A 24,889-nucleotide genomic window follows, 5' to 3' on the forward strand; every position below is an offset into this window, starting at 1 on the left:
GTGCTCTCCTTGCTTGATCTGTCAGTTTGGGTGGATGGCTATGGTGGATGATGGATGATAGAACAGTGCTCCTTGGGATGCTCAAAGCTATAACCTAACCCTGCTTTAAACTTCTCCTTTATCATCTCTGACCTGTCTGGTGAGTTCCTTGGTCTTCATGATGCTGTTTGTTCACTAGTGTTCTCTATAAAAAGTTCAAGGGGTAGGTTTTGTCACTGTATGCACAGTTGTGTATCATTTGCATTACAATAGAAGTTAACGCTATGTTTGCTTATAGCTGTGCCCAGTAGCTACATGTATAATGTAAATAATAACAGTCCTGAAATGGAGCCATGCATAATTCCATCCCTCACTTTGTTTTAATTTGAAAATACTTTCATCTTTACCAACTGATAACTTTCAGTTAAATAAGATTAAATAAAATAAAATAAGATACGATAGGGCTGTTCCTGTGAATACAATACAATAGACAATATCCTCTATCCTTTCAAAGACTGTGGTCTTTTGATCAAAAGCTGCAGTGAGGTCAAGTAGTACTAAAAAGAAGCTGTCTCAGTGCTATAATGATGCCTGAATCCAGATTGGAATTTCTCATTCATGTGGTTCTTATACAAGTTTGAGCAAAGTTGTGGGACCACAGCTTTTTCTAGGATCTCGGATATGAATGGTCGGTTGGAAATATGTATGTAATTAGAAAAGGAAGCGGCATTTGGTACAAAAAGGGTACACTGTTAAAAAATGTATCAACAACAAGCACTAAAGTAATTATTTCTGTCCACCTTAGATCAAACCACTGTTTCTAACCTATGCATCTGCCCTCCAGTGCCCAAGACTGAAACTTCGTCACTTTAGCATTACTGTTGACCTACATTGAAGCTAAGTGTGGTTTTGCTGGTTTCATGAGCAATGCATCTAGGCAGTGCATAACATACATGGTTCACAAGAGTGTAAATTTAATAATAAAAAAACCCCGAATTAAATTAAATTAAAAACACACTGTCCAAAATGGCAAGGCATTAAAACCCAACTCTTAAAATCCAAACTTTAGAAATGTAGTTTATTGCACTTACAAAAGATAACAACGCATCATTTTTTTTTAAGGATACAACTCTCATAGCAAAGTACTTTTCTAAATTTGAAACAGGTCATGGCATTGAAGAACTGTACAGTATAATGTAAGCGAGAGAAAACGTAGTATAAAAGAAAAGCAAAAAGTTTAGGAGGACAAAAAACCTGCATAGGCTGAGTACACTAATAAGGTGACAGGATATTTAAGGGGAAAGTCTTTTGGTACAACAATAGTACACTGTTACAAAATCACTTTGCTATTTTCCAGTTCCTCACCATAAACAAGCATATCACTAAAGTCATTATTTCGGTCCACCTGAAATCAAACTACAGTTTCTAACCCTACAGTACATCTGCCCTCCAGGAGACAGACCATAGTCCACTGCAATAACATATGGTGCGAAATCACATGATCAATACTAACAGCAGTGCGACCGTGAGTAAATGGAGCTCTAACATGGGAATGTTTTGCAAATGTCAAACCCAAACAATACCCACTATTCTTAACATTGATTTAAACAGAATAGTGGTATGAGTGTACAACAATGAACAGTAATGCAAGGATGATGATTAAAAAGCCTGAATCTGAGGATGGCTAGCCATATAAATAACAATTTTAGCTACTGTCAAAGAACAAAGTACAACAGGAAGACATATATTAGCCTTTTTTCCCCATTATCTTACCTTATATTGAATCCAGTAGCTTTCTAGAAATTCATTTAAACACATAACTTGAGCAGTAGAAAGCGAAAATAACTGTTTCTTGTTTTGGACTTGTTTTGTAAGGTTGGACTAAGCCTACAGAATGTTGACAAAATGTTCATTTAACCTAATAAAACACTTCATCTGGAATTAAACGTTTTTTCCCAGTGTAAAATGCTTTGCTGCACTGGAGTGTGGTGTTGTAGCTGAAACTAGCCAGGGAAAAAAATAAATAAATAAATCACCATGCTAACAAATGGAAAAACAGTTTTCTGTAAGCTTGTCCTCATTTGTGGGTGGGGCATGGATAGATGAATTAGTTATAGCTGTGGGAGAAGAGTAGGCTAAGTATTCATAAACTCAGTTATTTCATAAGAAGAAACAAATAGATTTTCGGGCAGTGCTCCATATTCAGATTAAGCCTAACTTTACACTAGAAATGACTTGCAGATGTCACAGTCAGAAGATAAAAAGTAACTTTATGAAAGAAAAAAAAGCAAAAAAAAAAAAAGCAACTGATATTACCCGAAATAATTTATATTTATATTATATATTTTCATTTTAGTTAAACTGTGCTTTACTAACTAATATATAAACATTGTAAAACTGGGGGTGGAGCTATCCATGATTGTATTTAATTCTCTCTTTAAAAGTACACATTTACATGATTTTGCAATACTCACCATGACATCATAGTTAATCAGGGTGGACTTTAATGGCTTCTCTATTCAAAAGGCTGCCACTACTGTCAGGACTTTGGGAGTTTGAATCCCAGCATCAGCCAAAATAAAAGTCAGTAATTCTAGTCAAACATTTTCACAAATAAAGACAACAAAGTGGGCTGTCAATACTGCCTGATATTATTCGCTGACCCAAAACTGTTAACATACTGTAATGGGCTAATGGCATTTAAAAAAGGGGGTTGTAAGGTTCTCTTTTGACAGTGATAAAATGCAAATAGTCAGAGTAGGCTTAAGTGGCATCTGAGAAACAACTCTGTAAATGTTCAGCTCAAGAGCAGGCTGGAAGATCAAAAATGTAAACACTGTGAATAAATAGGATATTTACACAGTAAGCATGACCAGAGGATGGTATTTACAGCAGAAACTGACCAGTGTCATGGGACATTTCGTCTACCGTACTTAAGTGAGGAATGCACATAAAAACTACAGGCTGTTGGACACATCAGTGCATTAGTGAGCACCTGTCTATGCTAATTCATCTACTATTCACAGTTCCAACCACCATCATGATGCATAAAACATATCCTACCATTCCTACAAACCCATTCTCTATATTGTCTCAGCAGTTTACAGTATTTCACTCTTTTTTTGTAACAGTGTATTCTTTGATCAGAGAGGAAGAGGGATGATCTTTCTTCCTGCATGTGACAGAACGTGGGGCCATATCTGATGGCAAACACGCAACACTCAATGCAAGTTTGAGGTCGCCTTTCTGTAGTTGCCCTTTGATCCTTTTGAGAGGCATTCAAAAAAAGCCTTTAGCGGCAGAGCAGCACAGTGCATGATGGTACTAGATGGAAAACACAACGTAATGTTAAAATAACGTTTTTTAAAATTGCAGGCTCACACCAGGGATCTTTCTAAACACCAAAAATAATGAACATCTTAAAAGAAGAATGTCCAAAGCAAAAAGAATTTGGAGATTTGGAGGCCGTTCAAATGCATCAGGCTGATATTCATATCTCACAACTTAAATCTAATTACAAACCCACCCGTTTCTGATGATACCAAAAGATTACAATAATAAAAATACATTTTATATATAGTAAAATGGTACAAAACCCTTTTCGTCCCCATTGGCACATATAATCACAAGACTATACAGCTGCCCCTATGATTACAAGAGGCTTTATCAGTAGTTGTTTTGGGTCAAGGAAAAAAGGTTGGGTAATATCATAAAAGTAGAGTAAATATTCAATGAAAAAGCCAGAGAAAAGCTTCAAGTCTGTATTAGTGGCTCGATGCTAAATTGTTTTCCATGAGTTTGGTCTTGACCAGTTTATTTGCCCAGAAGGCACAGTTCAGCAATGTCACGTTACATTTGTCTTATGACAGTTTTAGCATGAGCCATGTTGTTTTATTTTAATTTTTTTAAAGGATCCATAATTCTGGCAGCTTTTGACTCTTTTCCAGTTTATCCAGGGTTAAGACAGGAAACGATGGAACATCATCTTCAGGAGAAGATATATGTGGTCCTAGACGGACACTGGAAGACCAAAAGAGGTTGCTCGGTCCTCTGAAAAAAAGGACACCAAAATAATTCCAAATCCAAATGCGTTCTTACAAAATGATGTTCTCTAGCTGTCTTGGGATGGCATTCCAGTCTCCTCCACCAACTTTGTGTCTTGATGAGAACCACAAGCTACTCCTTAAAAGCCAGGGCCTCTATGTGGAGAACCCCAGGCCTGTTTGTCAGAGCCTGGGTGCAACTGGGGCAAAGTAGGGGGAGGGGAAGGACTCGGAAGCAAGGAGAGTGGAGCAAGGGAGAGGATGAGTGACAGATCTGGAGCAACCCTTAAAAGGAGCTTACGAAAGTCGAGAGGGAAACACAATGAGGTCAGAAAAGCAGCTAAAGATCGATCATTACTGACCTACAAAAAGAGCCAGAGGAAACATGGAGTTCAAACAATACTTCTATGAGTTTCATCCATTTTTCATGTAGAAGGCGAGGAGGTATTCTGTAGTGCCGTTTTTGCGGCTAATACAAAAAAAAAGGTGTTTGCTCTCTCTTTCTTGACTGTGCAAAACAATGGTCACTTAACACTCATACTCTTCCTAGAGAACATGGTACAGTGTGGCTTCCTCCAAGCCTCTCTCCAATCATCCTAGGATGCTCTTCAGCTCTTGTTTCTCTACAGGTTCTCCCCTGGCTGGTACTGCGGCTCAGTTGAAGTGAAGTAGTCCTCCAGGAAGCCCTGCAGGTATTCAAACGTGGGCCGTTCCTCAGGCTCCTTCCTCCAGCAGGTCAGCATGAGCTCATGCAGGGAGTCGGGGCATTCGGACGGGCAGGGCATTCTGTAGCCACGCTCTACCTGGTCCAGCACCTCCCGGTTCACCATCCCTTAGTGGGGCGACAAAGAGGAGGTGAAGATACATGCAAGAAGCCATGGTCACCAAATTAAGCAACTTCTTTTAAACTGATGTGAAAACCTCTGATTTTTTAAAATGAAACCAGATAAAGACCCTAATAGTGGTGTGATCAATTTACCACAGTTGTGAAACCTGACAAAGTGACTGAAAGTTACAAATTTCATCTAAAGAGTGCAGGTCCTGCAGAAAGTGTGTTACAGTCTTGGCAGTTGATTTCTGTTACTACAAACAGACACTCAAAACTTTCCCAAACTGTCCATATAATGGCTTTATTCAGGTGGAGACACTTTGCTGATGCATTTGAAGTCAGCTGTATGGATCAAGCATGAATTGTTTGATTTACTAGGAAACTGATGAACTGGGCAGATGGTTCCTGGGTGGTTGCTAAGGTGTTGCTAGGTAGCTGCTATGATGTTGCTAGATGGCTGTTATGGTATCCCAGGTGGTTGGTGTGGTTTTCCTAAGCGGTTGATATGGTATCCCAGGGAGTTGCTACAGTGCTGCTAAGCGATTGCTACGACATCTGAATTGGTTGATATGGTGGTTGCTATGATGTTGCTATGTTTCATGCTAATCCTTCTGTGTAAATGTTGGAGTCCAAAAACATTTGGGTAATACAGTTGAGTCCACAAACCTTTGGCTAAAAAGTTCAAAGTTTGTTTTGTTTTTTTTTCGCAAAAAAAAAAATTAAATGAAAAATAAAAAATTTGACACCTAGTATGGGTTCTTTAATTAGGGATGCACCAAAGCCACTTTTTCCTTCCGATACCAGTACCGTTACCAGATTTTCAAGTATCTGCTGATACAGAGTACAGATACTAATACCAGCCCTGATAATTAACCCTTCAATACTTAATAGATGGCTAAAAACCCTGAAATCTCAAGTGTTTCACTTTTTATAGGAGGTTTTACTGCCAAATAAGATATAATAAGCTTAAAGGAACCACATTTACTGGTTGAGTAACTGCACATATGAAGTTTCAGAGCTCTGAAAAGAAAAAAAAAGCCACAATGCAGAAACATGTGCAAGTAGGCAAGCATAATCTTGCTAAGCTTAATCTTTTTTTTTAATTGCTGTTTAAAATTCACATTTCAGAACAGCAATTTCATATTTTAGTACAGTTTCTCGATGAAAAAAAAGGTACTAAACTTCAATGTCTGGCCTTGAAACAAGTTGCTTAAACAGAACGTTAGGTTTTTGGTTAGAACCAAAAAAACAACAAAAAACAACAAAAAAAAAACACCCCATGGAAACAGAAAGTGATAATTGTAAAAGTTCCATTGAGTGTCTGTTTAATGGTAATAATTTCATGACTGGCTTTGACTAGTATCGGTGCTCTGTATTACCTATACATATACTGTGTGCAAGTGCTAGTTTTGGCACAGATACCGATACACTAGTTTAAATGTTTTATCTGGCTCCACAGATCTTTTTACTTAGTTTCCCTGAATCATGTTTACCTGGATATGGCACCCTGCCTTTAGTTGCCAGTTCAGTCAGCAAAACCCCAAACGACCAGACGTCAGATTTGATGGTGAAGCGGCCATACAAAGCAGCCTCTGGTGCAGTCCACTTTATTGGAAACTTTGCCCCTATTTAACAAAAAATTATGATGAGAGATGTTTTAAGAGTACACCGTGAGTGGAATGCTTTAGTATAAAAGTGTGTTTTAAAAGATTTAGAGAGATATTATATTTTAAAGACAAACCAGGTTACAACCAGTGGTGGGGGAAGGGGGGGTGGAGAAAGAGAGAGACACGTCGCCTTGCTCACCCTGTCTGGCAGTGTATTCGTTGTCCTCTATGAGGCGAGCAAGGCCAAAGTCTGCCACTTTACACACCAGGTTATCTCCCACCAGGATGTTGGCAGCCCTGAGGTCTCTATGCACATAGTTCATTCTCTCCACGTACGCCATGCCAGATGCAATCTGAGGACAACATAAACCCAAACACAGCACAATGAGCACACACTGGTGTCCTGCATCAACCTCATACGTAATGATGCCATACGTTACAGAAATGATCCATGTATGAAATTTGCAGCTGCAGCAGTGGTAGAATTCATGTATTGCTGATGTGTCATTAAAACATACTCACCTGTGAGGCCATATCTACAAGTTGAGGCAACCGCAGCATTTTCCCCATGTCTCCTTTTAAGAAGTCCAACAGACTTCCTGTGTTAAACCACATCAAAGCATGACATCAGCCCTTATACAGCATGCAGACTGGCCTTCAAAAGTTTGGAGCATTTACAAATGTTTAAATCCAGAAACTCTCAAAAATATTTAAAACCTTTGACAGAAAACATATGTAAATGTCTGAAAATCTATTTCACAGTTATTTCAATGAAATGGAAACTAGAATGCAATTCAGCCAATGTATGATCAGACTGAATATACAGTACTGTGCAAAAGCTTTATTTCCAGACATTAAAATATTAATTTGTCAAGAAATACAGTATTTCTGATAAACATAATCCACTTGCTTAAGGAATGTCAATGTCAAAAGTAAAAAGATATCCAAAACTAAAGTGCCAAAAAATAATAAAGAGCTCCTAACATCCTTGCAAAACTCAGACACTCTGGCAGGATGACAACATATACAGACAAACAAACTGAATATGGTCTAAAACATTAAATTAAAGTCTATTCTAAAAGACACTGGAAGCAAGTGTAATGATGCCAGAATTGGTGTAAAATGTTTTCAAAAGTATGTGTTCTGCTCCCCGCCCCCCACGCTGTAAAATAAAGACTTTTTTTTTTTATTGGAAATGAAATTCATGAAGGGTGTTTGATAAATTGCACAGTACTGTAGCTATGTTAAGAGTTCACAGCAGAAAGAGAAGATATAGCTTCTGGATTGCTGACCTTGCCCCATGTATTCTGTTACAATGAAGATGGGCTCCTCAGACACCACAGCATAAAGCTGCACCAGCTTTTCGTGCCGCAGCTTCTTCATCACCTGAGCTTCCTGTAGGAAGGCTTCTGGAGACATGGTGCCTGGCTTCAGAGTCTTTATTGCCACACGCGTTGTTCCATTCCACGTGCCTGAGCGAAACGGTGGACACTTTTGTTGGTATGTAGGTTTGGGATAACAGATTTCTAAATAATGAGTTGCATTTTTTAGAATTTTTGGTGTTGTTATACAGTAATTATATTTTTATTACTGTTCTACCTGGCTGCCCTGCACTGAGCAGCATTCTGATTGAAAAAAAACTTTTAAAAACATCTGTGTAAACATTAACAGTTACTGTGGACCGGTTTCATGCATGCATGACTACATGGACTGGTGAATAACTGTACATTTTGAAACAAACTTGCATCTTATTAAACTCTAATATTTAAAAAACAAGTCTCACATAATTCCCATAACATGGGATGTCACCTTCAATTCAAAGACCCAGAGCAATTTATATAATTAATTATATAAATAAATGATATATTTAAATAACTTGTGTATTGTGCATGTGTGTGCTTGATCAGTGTCTCAACCCCACCAGACATTTGATCATAGGTGGTTAATACTCTGGCACTTACCCATCCAAACCTCTCCAAAGCAGCCTTGTCCCAGCTTAAGGTCTAGACGTAAAGATTCACGGGGGATCTCCCAAGCATCCCGAGCCAAGCCCTGAGTCTGAGGCTTCAGAACCGGACACACGTCCGTCAGACAGTGGCACAAACCATCAGCATGCTCTGAGATGGGGTGAGGAGAGGTAGTGAGACAGGGAGAGAGAGAGAGAGAGAGAGAGAGAGAGAGAGAATGGTTTAAGAAAAAATTTGCACTACATTGAACACAACCACTGTTTTAACAAAAATGCCAAACAATAGTTAAAAAATTGCCTTGTGAAGCCACATCCTAGCCTACATTGGGATCTGGTGGCAATTCGTATTGGAAGGACCAATATCCAACCTGTTTTGGGGTGTCTGGAGCTGCGGACAACTAGCTAAGCTTAGTTATTAACTTAGCCTCAGTACAGGCCTCTGCACATGTGTGTTTAGAGTTAATGTGCCAACTTCTGACAGAGTCAACTGTTTCCGTTACACTGGTATGGTCTTAATTGTACAAGGACTGACATAAGGTGGTATTTTTACTAAGACCTGAAGTGGTTTCGTTATGATATCTAAAAACTCCCCGTTGAAGTGTGCTCAAATAGTGCTATATATATATATATATATATATATATAGGACAAAGGCATTTCATAACTTTTATAGATTGTGTCAGATATAGAGACCGAGACAGAAACCATGATCTCACTTCCCTTTCAACACACACAATCTCACAGACATACACAGACTCTCAGGTGCTATGCTAAGAAATGACTCACTGCGATAGTGGATGACCAGCTGCTGCAGATTACTGAACTGTGTGCGAGATGTGATATAGAAGCCACCGCTATCCAGCTTCCGGATCTTATAATGTTTCACATTCAGCCCTTTTACATTGTCAGAGTCCAGCACAGACAGACAGTAGGCACCTGTAGGAGGAAGACAGATACACAGACAGAGAGAGAGGCAGAGGAACAAATTGAGCCGCAGCAGTACTTTCTACCTGGGGCAGTGGGCAGTGGTGGCTCAGCGGTTAGAGCGCCGGGATATCGATAACCGGGTTGTGGGTTCGATTCCCGGGCTCGGCAAGCTGCCACTGTTGGGCCCTTGAGCAAGGCCCTTTACCCTCTCTGCTCCCCGGGCGCTGGAGTTGGCTGCCCACCGCTCTGTGTGTGTACTCACTGCCCCTAACACATGTGTGTTCACTACCAGATGGGTTAAATGCGGAGGACACATTTCGCTGTACAGTGTACACTGTACAGTGACAAATACGTGCACCTTACCTTTACCACTGCTGTATCTGGAAAGAGGTTGGAAACTTCAGTGACAATATTATAATACCACTGCAACCTCTGGAAGAACTGACTAAAGGACATTGCATGGCCAATGAAATGATGCGACACTAAAATTAATTTGCATTTGCAAAAATTACATTGCATTTGCAAAAGAATGCATCTCTTAACAGTCACTAGAGGGCAGCGTTCCAGCATTAAGATTCATATCTTTGCATATGGGACCACACACACTGGTGTAACCATTATTTCTCTTTGATGCCTCTTTTAGTTCTCTGCTTATTTCCCTGTCTATTCCTTAATCTTTCTCATGCAAGCATGGTCTCTCGCGCTCCCTCATGCACTCGCTCTCGCTTTGTGTATAATTAGGGGGATACGGCTCTTGGTTATAGTGACGTTTCATAATGACCTACTTCTATTTCTCAGTTCCTGTGAACACCTCCTCCTTCCTTCACCCTCAGCACCCCCCCCCCTTATTTATACAACCTCTACTACTAACAAAGCGCTCTCACACACACAAATGCTGATATACGTGCGTAAGCTCACACTTTAACTCTGTCAAACACTCACTCTCACACTTGCAAAACCTCATCTGAATACTAAATATGCAAACAGATGATTTCTCTTACGTGACCTGCTGCTCACTTTTATTCCAGGGCTGTAAATGTATATGTGTTACTTCAAGAACAGACATGCGTGTTAACCTGTACTCTGTGTCCCTGGCTGCTGAGAATGGTCACGCTTCCTCTGTCTGTCTCTATATAAATCCCTAACAAGCAGTACTGGTTCTTTATTCCGGTTTTACATGCTGCAAAACCAAGAGTTGAGAGGCATAGCCTAAAATACACTGTCTACAGTACACTGTAATGTGGAACTGATGTTTTCCTTTTAAGTGACTGTATGCAGCTGTGCCCTTTCTTCTGATTTCTCACAGTGATAATAACTATCTTCACTGTCACACAAAAACTTTGTCCATTGGTTTTTACTTTTGAACTTTATCTGAATGTATTTGTTCTTTACATCACAGGGTTAGCATCAATGAGCCTTGGGTACCGGACTTTTGGTAGGTAATACAGTATACCAGATAAAACCCACAAAACCTGCCTGCTTTTTGGAGATGCTCACGCTTGAAAGTTGTCTAGCCACCATGTCAAAGTGGCTCAAATTGTTATGCTTGCCTATTTTTCTTGCATTTGACACATCAGCTTCACAAATTGACTGTTCACTTGCTGCCTAATATATCTTAGCTGTTCAGTTATTTTATGATGGATGGCCCAACAGAAATGCTTCAGAATGACTTCACTGAATATAAGGAAGTTCTTTTCTCCTATAAATTTACCATTTATATGGTAGATATAGAGGTTTTGCGTGAATATTGTTTTATAGTAGTTACTATATAATAAATCTTAAAAGAACTGAATATGTTATAGGAACACTATTCAGGAACACTTTTCCTAATCTCTATCGGACACATTGGTGTATTACATTTAGATTAATAACTAAATGAGCCTATAAACATAAATAAGAAAAAGCCTATGTTTTAAGGTAGGAGTGGTTTAAATGACAAACATAATAAAAACTGATGAAAATAGACAAAAAGCACCAGTATTTAATCTAATCTACATCTAAAGTACTATAAACTATAAATACATGTGCGGTATTCAACAGTGCTGCAGTTAATTCAGTGACTAGGACCAAGTATGCTCTCTTTGTAATGTAGTTGGTCAGTACTCCCAGAGGTATTAACAATAGCCATTGTGTTCCTTTAGAGAACAATTGCGATGCGATGTGATTTATCACAGTAACAGAAAATATTGCTCAGTCTAGGAGTTAAAACTGCATCTAAACTGACTAGTACTAGCTTGTGGCTGTAAGCATGAATAAATGAGCAAATGTAGGTAGAAAGTAAGCTTTTAAATCACCTTTGGTTGTCTCACTCTCACGAACTAGAAAGGTGCCCCTTCTGTTATCAAGACTCAGCAACAGCCGCTCCGAGTCCCTGCGAGTGATTTTCCCAAAGTACCACCTGCACAAAGATAGTGAGACAGATAGAAGAATAGAGATAGAAAGAGAGAGAGCAGTGTCAGTAGAGAAACAAATCTCAGTCCTGCACTGCGTATAAAACTACAGCACCATAAATTCCTTTATACATCCAACATAAATCAATAGTTCCTTGATTATTTATAATGTTCATCACTTTTTCCAGCTTTATATGAACTTGATTCAGTATGAAATACTGAAAATACTGAACTTTGTGTGTAATTAAGTAGTAATTGAAAATTGACATAATAGACCAATTTTGGCGCAGTAGTTTTATGCATAACCTTGGATGAGCAGATAGAGAGCACTCTTTGCTGCCTTTGGTCATGGAGAGTTCAGTCACAAAACCTTACCTTTTCTCCAGAGTCAATCTGAGGTGACTGGCAGGACAGAGGTGGAAAAGCGAGACATTATAACAGTTAAAAAGATACGTCTATTTGCGTGAGTGACATGAGTGACAGGTATTAAGCATGTGTGTTTCAAAGTGTGCTGTGCAAAGTTACTGTGTCTGATTTTCTGCACTTTTGAGCAGGGCAACAGGCTGCGGTGCTTTAAAAAGACACAGGTTATAGGGTTGTAAGTGTCCCAGTGTGGAATAGTGGGCCAAATGCTGTTTATGTCGGTGTAAAAGACTAATCAATGTCTACAGAAAGCATGTGGCAGTTAACACTGAAAAAGGGGAATAAACTAGTTTGTAAGTGGCACTGCTCCTTGGCAGCCACATTGTAAGTTGTTGTAAAATACTGGAGATACACATTGTAATTGTATTCTGTATAACTGCTCCAGGTTGAACTACACTGTTTATAAGCACTATACCTGTTTGATAACAACAACAACAACAACAATAATAATAATAATAATAATACTAATAGAAATTATTTACTAAAAAGTGGTGTATTTTACATTGAATTCTGCCTCTGCTTTCTTGTGTTGGGCCCAACAGTGTTAAAATCACTGTAACCCACTCATGACAATTTTTTACTGTGCGACTTTGTTTAATGGGAATAATTATAGGTATTCAGGGCTCAGTGTGCCATTATAAAATCATCCCTCTCTCCCTCACATGTTCTTTGAATTAAATGTTTTTGTGCGAGATCATTCAAAATTTCTACAACCAATATTTGAATTTCATCCATGTGTTTGATTTACATACCCAACCTGGAGGTACAGCTCTAAAATATGCACATCTTATTTATCTATGTAGATTTGCTGATCTTTGATGATCCCATTACTTGAATTGTTATAAATATTGTTACTGTCATCGGTAGAGATGTGCATGGAAAGTTTTGGACACAGGCATCGGTCCAGAATTCCTATACATGCTGCAAATATTACAGTATGTTTTTACCACTATGTCATATGGTCTTTCTGCTTAATGTCATGTTGTGGTTAATTGCACACCTAAACTGTGCAATGACACAGAAAATCAGACTATGTGCATATGTGTGTGTATGTGGAAGGAGCAAGCAAGTAAGACTGCTGTGAGTAGTAGAAGGGCTAAATCAATGCACTTGGGAAATGGGCAGTAAAGGTCTTCAGGGGAAACTCTCAAAACATCAAAATAAGGAAGACATGACAATTAAAGTAATAAAGAAATTGAAAGAAAAATAAAAAAGGATCTGGGAGAGCAGAAGCATTCCTGTACAAGGAAGTGCAAATGTCTAACTGAATACAGTACAGAGGAAAGGCAAGGCTAGAGGAAAGGTACAGAAAAGAATATTCGGGAATATACAGGGAGGCAGGCAGAGGGGAAAGACCAACTACCAAAACAAGGGAGCATGACAGAAAATGAACCAAGGTGAGAAAAAGGTGCTTTACTCTTCAGCCTGGATCGAGTCGGAGGGAGCGACATAGTTGCTGGGGATGTAGCCACTTTTCCCTGTTGTCAGCGAGCGAGCCAGCCACCAATCTCCTTCCCTGGAACACACACACACACACACACACAAATCTGTATTCCTGTCTGCGGGGTGCTTCCACTACCTCTATGTAAAAGCCACAGACTTCACATATTTTTAAGTACATACAAAACTGCATTCCTTGCATTCACATAATTGTCACTGGTGCACTGATTCATGGAACTATTTCAAAAACAGGACAATATCTTACAAAACGTTGTCCTATTCCTGCTCCTAGAGATCTATCACCCAGAAGAGTCTTGATCCAACACACCTGAATATTAGAACCAGGTGTGTTGTATCTGAACTGTCCTGGGTTGTAGGTCCGCAATTGAAAACTTGACATGGATGTGTTTGTGTCATTGGGAAACCAAACAGGAGTTTAACTATACTTCAACTGGAGAGGTTGAACTGATGAATCAAAACACAAAAATACCAAAATCATGCAAAATGTATCCACAATCAACCTTCAACAGAAAAATAGAAAGTAATTACTTTAACTTGATTATGATTTCATGATAACTATGCATAATTATGGTGATTCAGCCTTCTTGGAAAAATACTATACTGTTGTGTTTGGAAACGTTCATGGGGGGTTTTGAAAATCAAAACAGTCTAAACTGTACATACATGGTCAGAAATGTACATGCAGCACAGCTAACATTTGTTTAAATGCCCTTTAGCAAGTTGTACCTTGACCAGACACGGACAGAATCGATAGAATCAAATTAGATAAAGGTAAAGAACAGTGCCACTGGTGTTCCAGCAACTCCCAGTTCATGGCAGGCTTGTGCATAGATGGCTCTTTTGGTTGTTCCGGTCTTCCTGACCATTCAAAGCAATTTCATTTCAGCTAAGAGTGTCTTCTTCTAGACCATGGCAAAGTGGTTAAATATCCCAAGAACATGGATTTACATACAGTTGTATTTTATCCTGGAATCTGCAGTTGATTTTTAAATGACTCCAAGAGACATTCCTGACTTGTGTAATCACTAACAGGACGTTAACAGCACATTGGACCACTGAATTAAGTGGGTGTATGTATAATTTTTATATATTGTTTAACAACAATTGTGAACAATGTTAAATAACTGAAAGCCCAATATTGACATAACATTAATGCACATGGTGTCTAAAAACGTCCACCACAGCTGTATAAATTGTCATCAAACAAAAGTTTTTTTTTTATTTTAAGGACTGGTCTTTATCAATTCATTTGTTTGTCCTGAACAAGAAAGCTACTGACCTTCTCTTTTCCTCCCCCAGCAAAAGTAATAACATTGTAGCTTGCTGACTCAACACACAACCTCCCAAACTGTATTAGCTCCCACTGCCTCCAAACTCATTACAACACTACTGTTCCCACAAACAATGTATGCTATAGACTCTACAACACCTATTCAAGTATCAGTGTGCCATTCAACAAGCAGAAATACATATATTATGTACTGAATCAGATTATGTCCACTACATGTTACAACTGCCCAGTATGGACAAAACACAATAAATGTAACTAAATGTAAATGGGACTGCAATATAATCAAATGAATGATGCAAGTGGCTTGGACCAAAGTTTTCTACAGTTGTTAGATTACATGGATACTCTGTTTCATTAACCCACATAAACACCTATCCGGATTGTCTAAGGATGCTCACAGAATGAGAGAAAATTAAATAAACAAGAAATGTTATGATTTGTTAAAGGTTCATTTAAATATTACAGCCTTCAGCAATGTAATTATTGCATGTCCTATATTGCTGTACAGTGGGCTGGTGTCACTATCATAAGATGTAGATGCTAATTCATAAACTGTTGGTTACCTGGATTAGAATTATAAAGAAATGTAATATTTATTTCTATACTTAAAACTTAGTTAAATGGCTACAATGCTCTAACTAACTTGTGTATCAGTAACATTACAGCACGTAAATCATCATCAGACTCTGTTAGACTGGAGAATTCACAACCTTGTGACCGCGGTTTTGCCTGATGCCAGTAGCTGGGGAAGGCTATGTTGTAAACGTTGTCCGAGGAAACAAAAGAATGGGATACGAACTATGCTAAGATAAAAGCTAACCCTAGCCTAGCAGCATTCCAGATGAGGTCATTCAGCAAGCCAGGCTAACCACACACACACACACACACACACACACACACACACACACACACACACACACACACACACACACACACTATAACGGAATGGAAATTAAACGGAAACAGGAGAAAACCTGGTAACTTCTGCGACTGCAAGTGAGAAAATGAAAGTGAGGACAGAGGGTGGATGTGAAGGACAAAACTAAGATGGCAGCCTTTGGTCCAGTTTTGAGGAGACGTGCGACTATTTTTGTCCAATTCCATCAGTCTCCAGAAGACGAGACATATCTCTGGTGGATGTAGAGGAATGACGTGCAAGACTCACACATGAGGCAGGCAAGGACGGCGAAAGACAAAAGCAAAGCAGCCGTTACTAACCTGCAGTTCAGCTTTCTCCTAGATTAAGCATTGACCGCATGAGAGAGGAAACAGAAAAGAAGGAGATGTGAAAAGGGTTAAAAACATGAAAAAAAAGCAAGAATTGAAAAAAGAGACACCAGAAATGTCATGGCCCCAAGTTACCCATTTTCTAATGGCTACATCTAGCATGTATATGTATGTATCCAGCATAAATATGTAAATATGTAATTTAACAAATTAACACACTAGCTAGGGGCTTTCAGGTTAAATCTGTAATCAAGCTGTCAACTTAGTCACTTTCTTCAAAATGAAAACAACTTCTTAATATATTTACATGCATATAGTCTCATATGATGTTTTTAATAGCAAAAACTAATAAATAAATAAATAAATTTTGAATAACATTCTTAGGTGGTTTAAACTTTTGTGCTATATTTATAATGTAACATTTTGTGACATTGACACCGTAAATGTCAGCTTTACAAAAAAATATAACTTAATTATGCATGCCGCAGTTTTCTTTTGGCAACTGGACTTGGACCCCTCCCCACCTTTTTTCCTCTTTTGCTTATATACTAAAATGCACTGTATTGATGCACACTGTACAGTACAGAAAATAATTGTATAGTGAAAATCCTGCACCCCTTGTTTTTTTCCAGCGGAAGGGACATCATTAACAATCCAATTAATGTGTTATTGGAGAATCCCGGGGTGGCTTTAGGACTTTGTATAAAAGTAGGTGTGGGGAGGGGGGCTTAATGCATGGTCCACTGCCCTTGCATTGATTCCACAGTAACCAGCTTCACATTTATTTATTTTTTTAAAGCAACCATGAGCCTCTCTCACTGTAAGCATGCAAGCAGAGGATGCTGTTGCAGAGTGTGCTTTTTCTAATGACAGAGTACACGCTGGTCTGAGGAAGTGATCATCAAGAGCACAAAAAGAAAGAGAGAGAAAGAGAGAGAGGGAGAGGGAGGAAGCAGAGGCAAAGACATGCAGCTGAGCTTTTGTGAGCTGGGAAAACCCTAAAAGGACAAAAAAAAGCAGTCATCTCTCGCAAATCCAGTGCCTTCAGAGGGAAGCCTGTTCCTATGGTTACCAGTGGGGGAAGCGGGCAGAGCTACATGCACTTTAGTGGCACAGCAGCCAGAAAGCACAGTAGAGCACAGCAGACAGACAGACAAGTATGAGAGAATGTTTGTGTGTGTGTGCGTAAGTGCGTGTGCGTGTGCGTGTATATAAAAGTGCTTGGATGAGGGGTTCAAGTGAGTCTGTTAATGACTGCCTCAGAGGGCGTGTTCAGAGTGCTACAGACTATGAGTAACTGTCTAGTGTTTTCAGCTCTCTGTTGTTTTCTGTGTGTTGTTGTCTGGTGTCTGTACATGTAAGTGCATTCTGACATTACCGAGTGAGGGAGTGAGTGGTTTCTTACGTGTTATTGACGATCTGAAGCCGTTCTCCTTTATTGAATGATAAATCTGAGGCAGTGCGTGACTCGTAGTCATACAATGCCACAAATGTAGTCACGCCTCCTACACAAAGAAAAATTGGACAAATTACAAAATTCAGTTTTTTACCAAATACACTGTTTTTCAGATCTTAAAAATGAGCCCCTCCACCACAAACACCCACAGACAAACTCATCTGGAATGTCCATGTAGTAGTAGATATGTGGAAGAAGCAGTCCAGAGGGCTATTTTAGTTTAGCACTAGACTATGAGTACAACCTGCTGTTCTCTATGAAATAGGACAAAAGTATAGACAATATTCAGGCTTCAGGACAGCTGATACTACATTGTGTCGGGCCATATTGATTTTGTTTATGTGTGCACAAAGCTAACACATACAGAGATAAACAAAGTTCAAAAATCACTATCTGAAAATATTTGTACTTCAATAATTGTGACTTAGATGAAGCGGGCAGGATTACGCTTACAAGTCATATTTGTGTATAATCCTGTAATATTACTATACCACCTCACTCTACATGCATCTTTCACTTTCAGTGATGTTCTGTGTCTCTCAGGTTGTCAACCTGAGAGACACAGCAATAAGTGTGTCCTTCGGGGGTAACTTGAGATGTGAATTACACTTTTTGACTGTAGGGGGAGCCACGGAGCAAGAAACACAAATTCCCACATATTGCTTTAAGCCACGGTCACACTAGACATCTGTTGTCAAATATTTGCATGCAACATTACATTTACATCAGTGGGATTCACTTTAAGAAACTTGAATTTAACACATGCCTTCACATCCACAACAGCAATCGACAAAGAAATCAATAAATAATCGGGAATAAATAAATAATCAAAACGACAAGCAGATCAATAATGACACTGATATCAATAAAATTCAAATTCCCATCCCTAGCTACAAATGTGTGGGGAATGTGTTTAAGGAGGCAGTGCATCTCTTACCAGCAGCACAGTGGTGAGGGGAAGTGATGCTGTTGGTAGAGGAGTCCACCCCTCCAAAAAGGGCCAGCTCGGCGCTGTTGTGAATGGGCTGAACACCAGGCCGCGTGCCATCCACCGTTGGGCTCCGGTTGGGTGTGAGGGACAGGTGGGGATGGGCCCCAGCATTGCCGCTGCCACCACCGCCTGTGCCAATGGTTCCATCTAGGCTGCGGGAGCGCTGGCCTGGTTCTTTGGGCTTGCTCTTAGTTCCCCCCATGGCCTAGGCCTATAGAGAGAATATGCAAGAAATAAACATTAGCAGGAAAGAAACAATAAATTTCAGTCAAAATAAGCATTTCTGCAATTCCAACCATATATAGTGTCCCACAAATGATGCGCTAAGCTAATCTTAATGCTACCTACCATGCATGATTTATGCATGACTTACATTGTATACTACATGGAAATATTATGGCATTCCTTTACATCTACACAAATTAATACTGATAGTGCTTTGAAATAATGTGAGCTTTGAAATGCCATCTGAGGGGAGCAGACTGAACGACAACTGCAGCAGAATTAAGAAAAAAATAATACAATTAAAATTATTTGTGATAACTATACACAGACAACTACAACAAAGGCAGAACACTTGTGACACAGCCTTTCAAGGAAAACAGCAACAGGGAAAATTAAGCTTTAAGGAAGTAATGGACCAAGCATTGTGTGAGCTTTGCCACACTGTACTGTAAACCCTCCCAGCCGCCCCCTCCACCACGCCACTGACAGCTGCTGAAATCAGATCCTCACACACTTTTCCTCCAACACTACTTCATATTCACACCCACACACCCACACACACACCCACACATACCTTGTCAGGACTTGTGGTCATATAATAAAGATGTGCAAAAGAGCTCCAGTACTTTAACAAGTCAGTGATGAGATGTTTTAGCCAGGATATACATGTTCCGGACAAATGTATTGGGTCACCAGCTCATTTATTATTCATCATCTAAAATCAGAGGTACTAAGAAAAGAGTCTATCCTGCTTTTGTTGGAATAACGATCTCTGTCCAGGGAAGGCTGTCCAGGCTTCCTACAACATTTGGAGCGTTGCTGTGAGGATTTGAATCCATTTAGCGAGAGCATTAGTGACATCAAGATATTGGATGATCACCACTGCAACTTATCCCCAACTCATCCCAAAAGTTTTGTATAGCGCACCATAATTTCAGAGAACACCGTTCCACTGCTACTGCTGCTCCAGAGTCTAAATTCTAAAATATAGGCAATACTTCTTCACAGGGGCTAGGCGAGCTGTGTGAGCGCATTTGCACATCTGTGTCAGCCTTTAAATCAAGTAGCTGAATCTCCAAAATGGCAACTTTACAGGAGAAGGAAAACCTCCTTAACTGTCAAATGGTAGTCAATGTAAAAAAAGATTTTTTGCAACTCACTTTAAAAGTATTTCTATTGGTCTGTTCATCATGAAATTCTGACACAATGTAACGAAGATTCACACTATGTCAAAAAAGTGAAAAAGAACGAAAGATACATGTTTTTTGTGTGACAGTGTCAATATATAAAAAACAATGCTGGGGTTATGTTAGTCCTCTGAATTTCTTAGAAATTCAGGACATTTTGACACACAGACACAGACACACACACACACACACACACACACACACACACACACACAAAAATATATGATGAGAGACGCACACACAAACACTCATCACTGCCTGTCAGTTCAAGTCTACGCCATTGGGACTGAAAGGTCTAGGAGGTGGGAGTCCTCCCACTGTGAGAGTGACAGCTCCATGCTCCATGCATTACTCCAGCTCATAGAAGAACTGCTCCAGGCTCAGTCGACTGGAACTAATCCCAGTAAAGCAGTGTGACTGGGAGGTCAGCATGCGGGCAATGGGCCCAGCCATTACTGAACCCACAGAGCATCTACCTTAAGGCAGTTCTCATATGGGCAAATACAGATCCAGGCTTCATAACAGGAAGGTACACAGATTCACTTTTCTGGTCGATTCAATGAATGTTTTGGCCACCAAATAGTCATAGCAAGTTTGTGTCGTACTCACACTTCAGATTAAGCATTCTTCTAATATAGAAACAGCATTAAAATCCAGACCAGCACTTGGATAACAGACAGAATCAATTATTTGTTTGTATGGGGTATGTAAATGTCACTAACCACATTTTACAGTGCCCTCCATACTCCCTATTGATACCCCATTAGAAAACATCTCCTGTTCCTATTTATTTATACTCTTGTCACTGGGCAGTAAATATGAGGTAGACAGACAATGGTGTTGTCAAAAGGATCAATACTGACTGTAGATACTAGAGCTGCCCAATATATTGTTTCAGCATAGTCATCGCAATGTGTGAACGGCTCACATGGCTCCGCACGTATCATCCTTGTGCGGAGGAAACTCAAAAAGGGAGTGTTTGAGTCAAAGTAGCTCTCATCCACACCTCCAAATTCATTTTCTTAGGAAGACTTAACACCGGACTTCGATTAGCTTTTTTTTAGATCATTAAGTTAAGGGTTCACACACTTTATCCACTAGCACTATGAGATTTGTATGGTTGTTCTCAACGACATAAATGATCAGAACGTGTTAGTGTTATATTTTAGGCACATTATATTTGTCAGTACACTTGGATCAGGTCACATTTTATGACAAATTAATGCAGAAAACCATAAAATCCCAATACGTTCACATACTTTTTCTTGCCACTGTATTGTCATGTCATGTAAGGCAAATTAAAACCATACCCATCATGCTACAACCTGCTTGATACTTGCTTGACATTCTTGGATTTTTAATATCATAAGTTGAGTTTTTCCAATGTTGCGCAGTTCTAGTAGATGTATATAAAACTTAATTTCCACAGTATTAATACAACCCAGAGCTTACTGCATATCAGTATATTTTGTATATTTGAAGGGTTTCTAATACCCGACACAGATGTGCACATGTAAGAATGCATCAACAAATCATAATGCTGCAATACAAAAATGTAACAAAGCAATAGGACACAAGAGGAAGTGTGTTTTCATGAAATAACAGCACAGCCTAGAGTACACTATTTGCTTTTATACAACTGTGGAAAATTAACAAAGTAAGAAATAAATAAAATGAATGTAGCATTTATTGTGTTTTAAATGTTAGCACTTCTTTCTGCCAAATTATTCGTTAACAAGCAACTTGTTGCTACGTTATAGTAACAAATTCCACTCACTCAGAGCACAGCCGGCAGTTCCTTCTCCAGCTCCTCTTACGTTGACCAAAAAACGAAACTAAAATGAAACTAATCTAATTCTATCTAATGCAACAACATTGTTTAAATAACAATCAATCATATCCAGCGCACGGTTGTCCATGTGCCATACTCCTCTATATGGCATATTATACAACTTGTCAACCTTTTACAGCTTTCCAATTTTGTATTTTGTAAGTATTTTGATAATATCGACTCACGAATCATGGGCTGAATGTATAACATTACTCCCTTTTAATAGGAAGTCATTTAAGATTTAGCCTTTCTGTGGCCCTCAAAAGTCCCCTTCTTGCTCTGAGTTTTGAAGGACAGACCTCTCTCTGCAATGCCTGGGTGGTATGATGCACTATTTTTAAACATAAACATTAGTTTCCTCTTATGCATGTCTACAACTTCATATTTGATTTCTTTAGAATGGTGGGTTTTTTTTTCAAAGCTTTCCTTTAGATTTACAGTCTGACCAATGGTACCTGAATTATGGAGGTATTTTATCCAGAGAGGTGAACTTTTAATGAATCACAAATAGAGGTCAGTTGTAAGCCATCATGTGTTCTCGTTAAGATCAAATCATACATCTGTGTAAATATAAGAGCTTCCATTAAACGAGGGTTGAGTTGAGGACATCTGTGTTACAGAATGGTTTCCTACATAAAACCAATATCATTTAATGTCAATGTTTTATATATTTGCAAGGTGCTTTGAATTGCTGCATAAAGACATTTCATTTCATATTCTTTTTTTCATAGATAAATGATTCTTCATCACCATAAACTTTTCATTAAGGCAAAATGGTCCTTTAATAGCTACGTGTCCTCTTTCAAAAGGAAACAGCATGAATTCTGCTTCATTATCAAGATGTAAATATACTGTGCATATTAAAAGTATTACAATTTTACAGCTCTCATTGGTCTACAGCTCTATTAAAATACACAGCCTGGGTCAATGCGACCACGACAAACAGTAGATCTATTGCTAATTAGTGAAGAGAACAAGCATGGAACACCCCTTACATAAATGTGTCAGAGATGTAATTGGATAATAAATATTCCTCATTAACCATTTTCAATGAAAGTGTCAGGTATCTAACTAATTCCCTGATAGCCATGCAGCTTGGCTAATTATACTGGACAGTAACTGGCAATTCTATGTAGTACATTTCTGGAGCACAACCCAATGTATGAAGTATGAAACTACTTTTAACCATAACAATCTGGGACATGGATTAGCTTAGGGGGGCAATTGCCCTTTTATTACCCTTATTATTCCTGAAAATGTTTGGAAACTTTAATCTGATGATTCCTGCAAACGGCAATTGTCTATTTATGTATGAATAAGGCAATGATAGTACAACATAAACCCACTGGAAAGGAAAAGTGGGGAAAAAGGATGCAACAAGCTAATTAACATTCTCAAGACCATATGCTCAAAAATTGTAGTAATTTATAATTCATGAGCTGCTATACGGCCCCCTTGGAACCCCCTGCATGTGAACCATATTTACAATAGCTGCAGCAATAAGTCATATAGTAGTAGCAGTAGAACTAGTAAAACTACAGTTGTCCTCAGTCGACTCTGTTGGACTGCGTCCATAAGCCAGGGTCAGCAGTGGCTAATCGAAGAGCTCATCAGGCCTGACCATTTTTTTTCCAGCCGTCATTAAACTGAAGTGAATGTGGCTTCTTTTGTACTCACTGCATGTTTATCACTGTGCATTTGGTACATGTTTAAACAAAGGTATAAAATATTAGCGTCTTACCGTGCAATTTATGGACATGACCTTGATCACTTTTAGCTGACCTTGGTATTGGCCATTGTGTTCATTCGTATTTTTGTATTCCAATGCAAGACAAACTCGCAAAACGACAAGTTCCACGGAAAGGTTCCAGGCAATCACGCGCCTCGTCGGGCTTTTCGCACACAGCTGCAGACTCACACTCAGCCAAAGCTACTATAAAATACCAGCTAATTGTATTTCTTTAGAAAAGTCAACATGTTTATTACTGAAATTGCATGAAAACATTAATATTCAAAACATTTTTATAAGTAAGTTCCAATGTCTAAATATTCTATGGCCCGCAGGACGCAAGTTAAAATCCCAAACCATGCCGCTTTGCCATCAGCAGCTGGAGTGTAAGAGAGCACAACTGGGTATATGGAGCTCTCCGCCCTCATCACACAGGCGTCTGTTAGCTGGTGTGGGAGAGCTGGGGACCCGGCACTTTTCTATAAGCACGTTAGTTGCGTAGTGATGCAGCACTGGCGGAAGTTTGAAAAGAGGTGGTGGCTGGCTTTGTATGTACTGGAGGAGATGTGTTAAGTCCTTACCCTCCTAGAGTCGGGAGGATAGCTTGTGCTAAGGGAAGTTAAAAATGCATGGGTTAATTGGCAGTACCAAACTAGGAGAAAATGAGAAAAAAAAGTCTTTTATATGCTATTATATCAGGAAAACTGTCATTGTATAATGAACACACCATTATACGTTTGTTTTTGAGAGTTTTGAGAATCAACACAGTTTTGCAAAACATACCAATATATCAATACACCTCTAGTTAAAGTGCATGCTCATATGTTTTTCCCTTTTATAGGTTCTAATGAAGCAAAAAACACAATGTTTGGAACATAGAGCTTAATGTATCTGTGACTAAACAGGTTTTATTTAAAGTGTAATAGAGATCTGGCTTTCGGTCACCTTTGGTCACCTTATTGTTCTGAGTTGGTCATTTACAGACATGAAAACAATCAATATTAAAGATAATAATCCTAATCCTATCATTGTGCTTTCATAGATAATACAACCACATTATTAGGTTACATTTTTAAATAGCATTTCTAAACTGAATGATATTAAGCTAGCTCAGAGGCCCACCCTGAGGCCTCAGTACACCCTGATATTTTTATGTATTAAAGGAAAATGCATTATGATTTCTCATTCATGTCACAAGTATAACATCATGGAGAGGGACAACCTCCACAGAAGTATCTACAAAGTGGATGCTCCATTTGGAAGCTTGAGTGTTCTCCTCTGCATCTAAGCCCGGGGAATCATTACTTTAATCCAGACACAAATTAGGGA

At 39.0% G+C, this 24,889-nt stretch overlaps 1 protein-coding gene across 2 annotated transcripts in view; it reads right to left on the reverse strand.

The window, feature by feature from the left end:
• Positions 1 to 1,043: 1,043 nt before the first annotated feature.
• src (v-src avian sarcoma (Schmidt-Ruppin A-2) viral oncogene homolog) overlaps positions 1,044 to 24,889 on the reverse strand; it is a 50,457-nt gene continuing 26,611 nt past the window's right edge. Inside the window, exons 2-13 of one of the 2 annotated variants that reach the window (XM_072656391.1) lie at positions 18,535 to 18,799; positions 17,547 to 17,646; positions 16,133 to 16,150; positions 13,580 to 13,678; positions 11,644 to 11,747; positions 9,209 to 9,358; positions 8,420 to 8,575; positions 7,751 to 7,930; positions 6,981 to 7,057; positions 6,658 to 6,811; positions 6,345 to 6,476; positions 1,044 to 4,854 (exon numbers count right to left, since the gene is read on the reverse strand). In XM_072656391.1, the coding sequence (XP_072512492.1) occupies positions 4,646 to 4,854; positions 6,345 to 6,476; positions 6,658 to 6,811; positions 6,981 to 7,057; positions 7,751 to 7,930; positions 8,420 to 8,575; positions 9,209 to 9,358; positions 11,644 to 11,747; positions 13,580 to 13,678; positions 16,133 to 16,150; positions 17,547 to 17,646; positions 18,535 to 18,790 (1,635 nt within the window). In that variant the 5' untranslated portion in view covers positions 18,791 to 18,799 and the 3' untranslated portion in view covers positions 1,044 to 4,645. The remainder of the gene's footprint in view (positions 4,855 to 6,344; positions 6,477 to 6,657; positions 6,812 to 6,980; positions 7,058 to 7,750; positions 7,931 to 8,419; positions 8,576 to 9,208; positions 9,359 to 11,643; positions 11,748 to 13,579; positions 13,679 to 16,132; positions 16,151 to 17,546; positions 17,647 to 18,534; positions 18,800 to 24,889) is intronic. The other variant, XM_072656392.1, reaches the window with a different exon arrangement.

This window comes from Salminus brasiliensis, chromosome 14, assembly GCF_030463535.1.
Source record: "Salminus brasiliensis chromosome 14, fSalBra1.hap2, whole genome shotgun sequence".
NCBI lineage: Eukaryota > Metazoa > Chordata > Actinopteri > Characiformes > Bryconidae > Salminus > Salminus brasiliensis.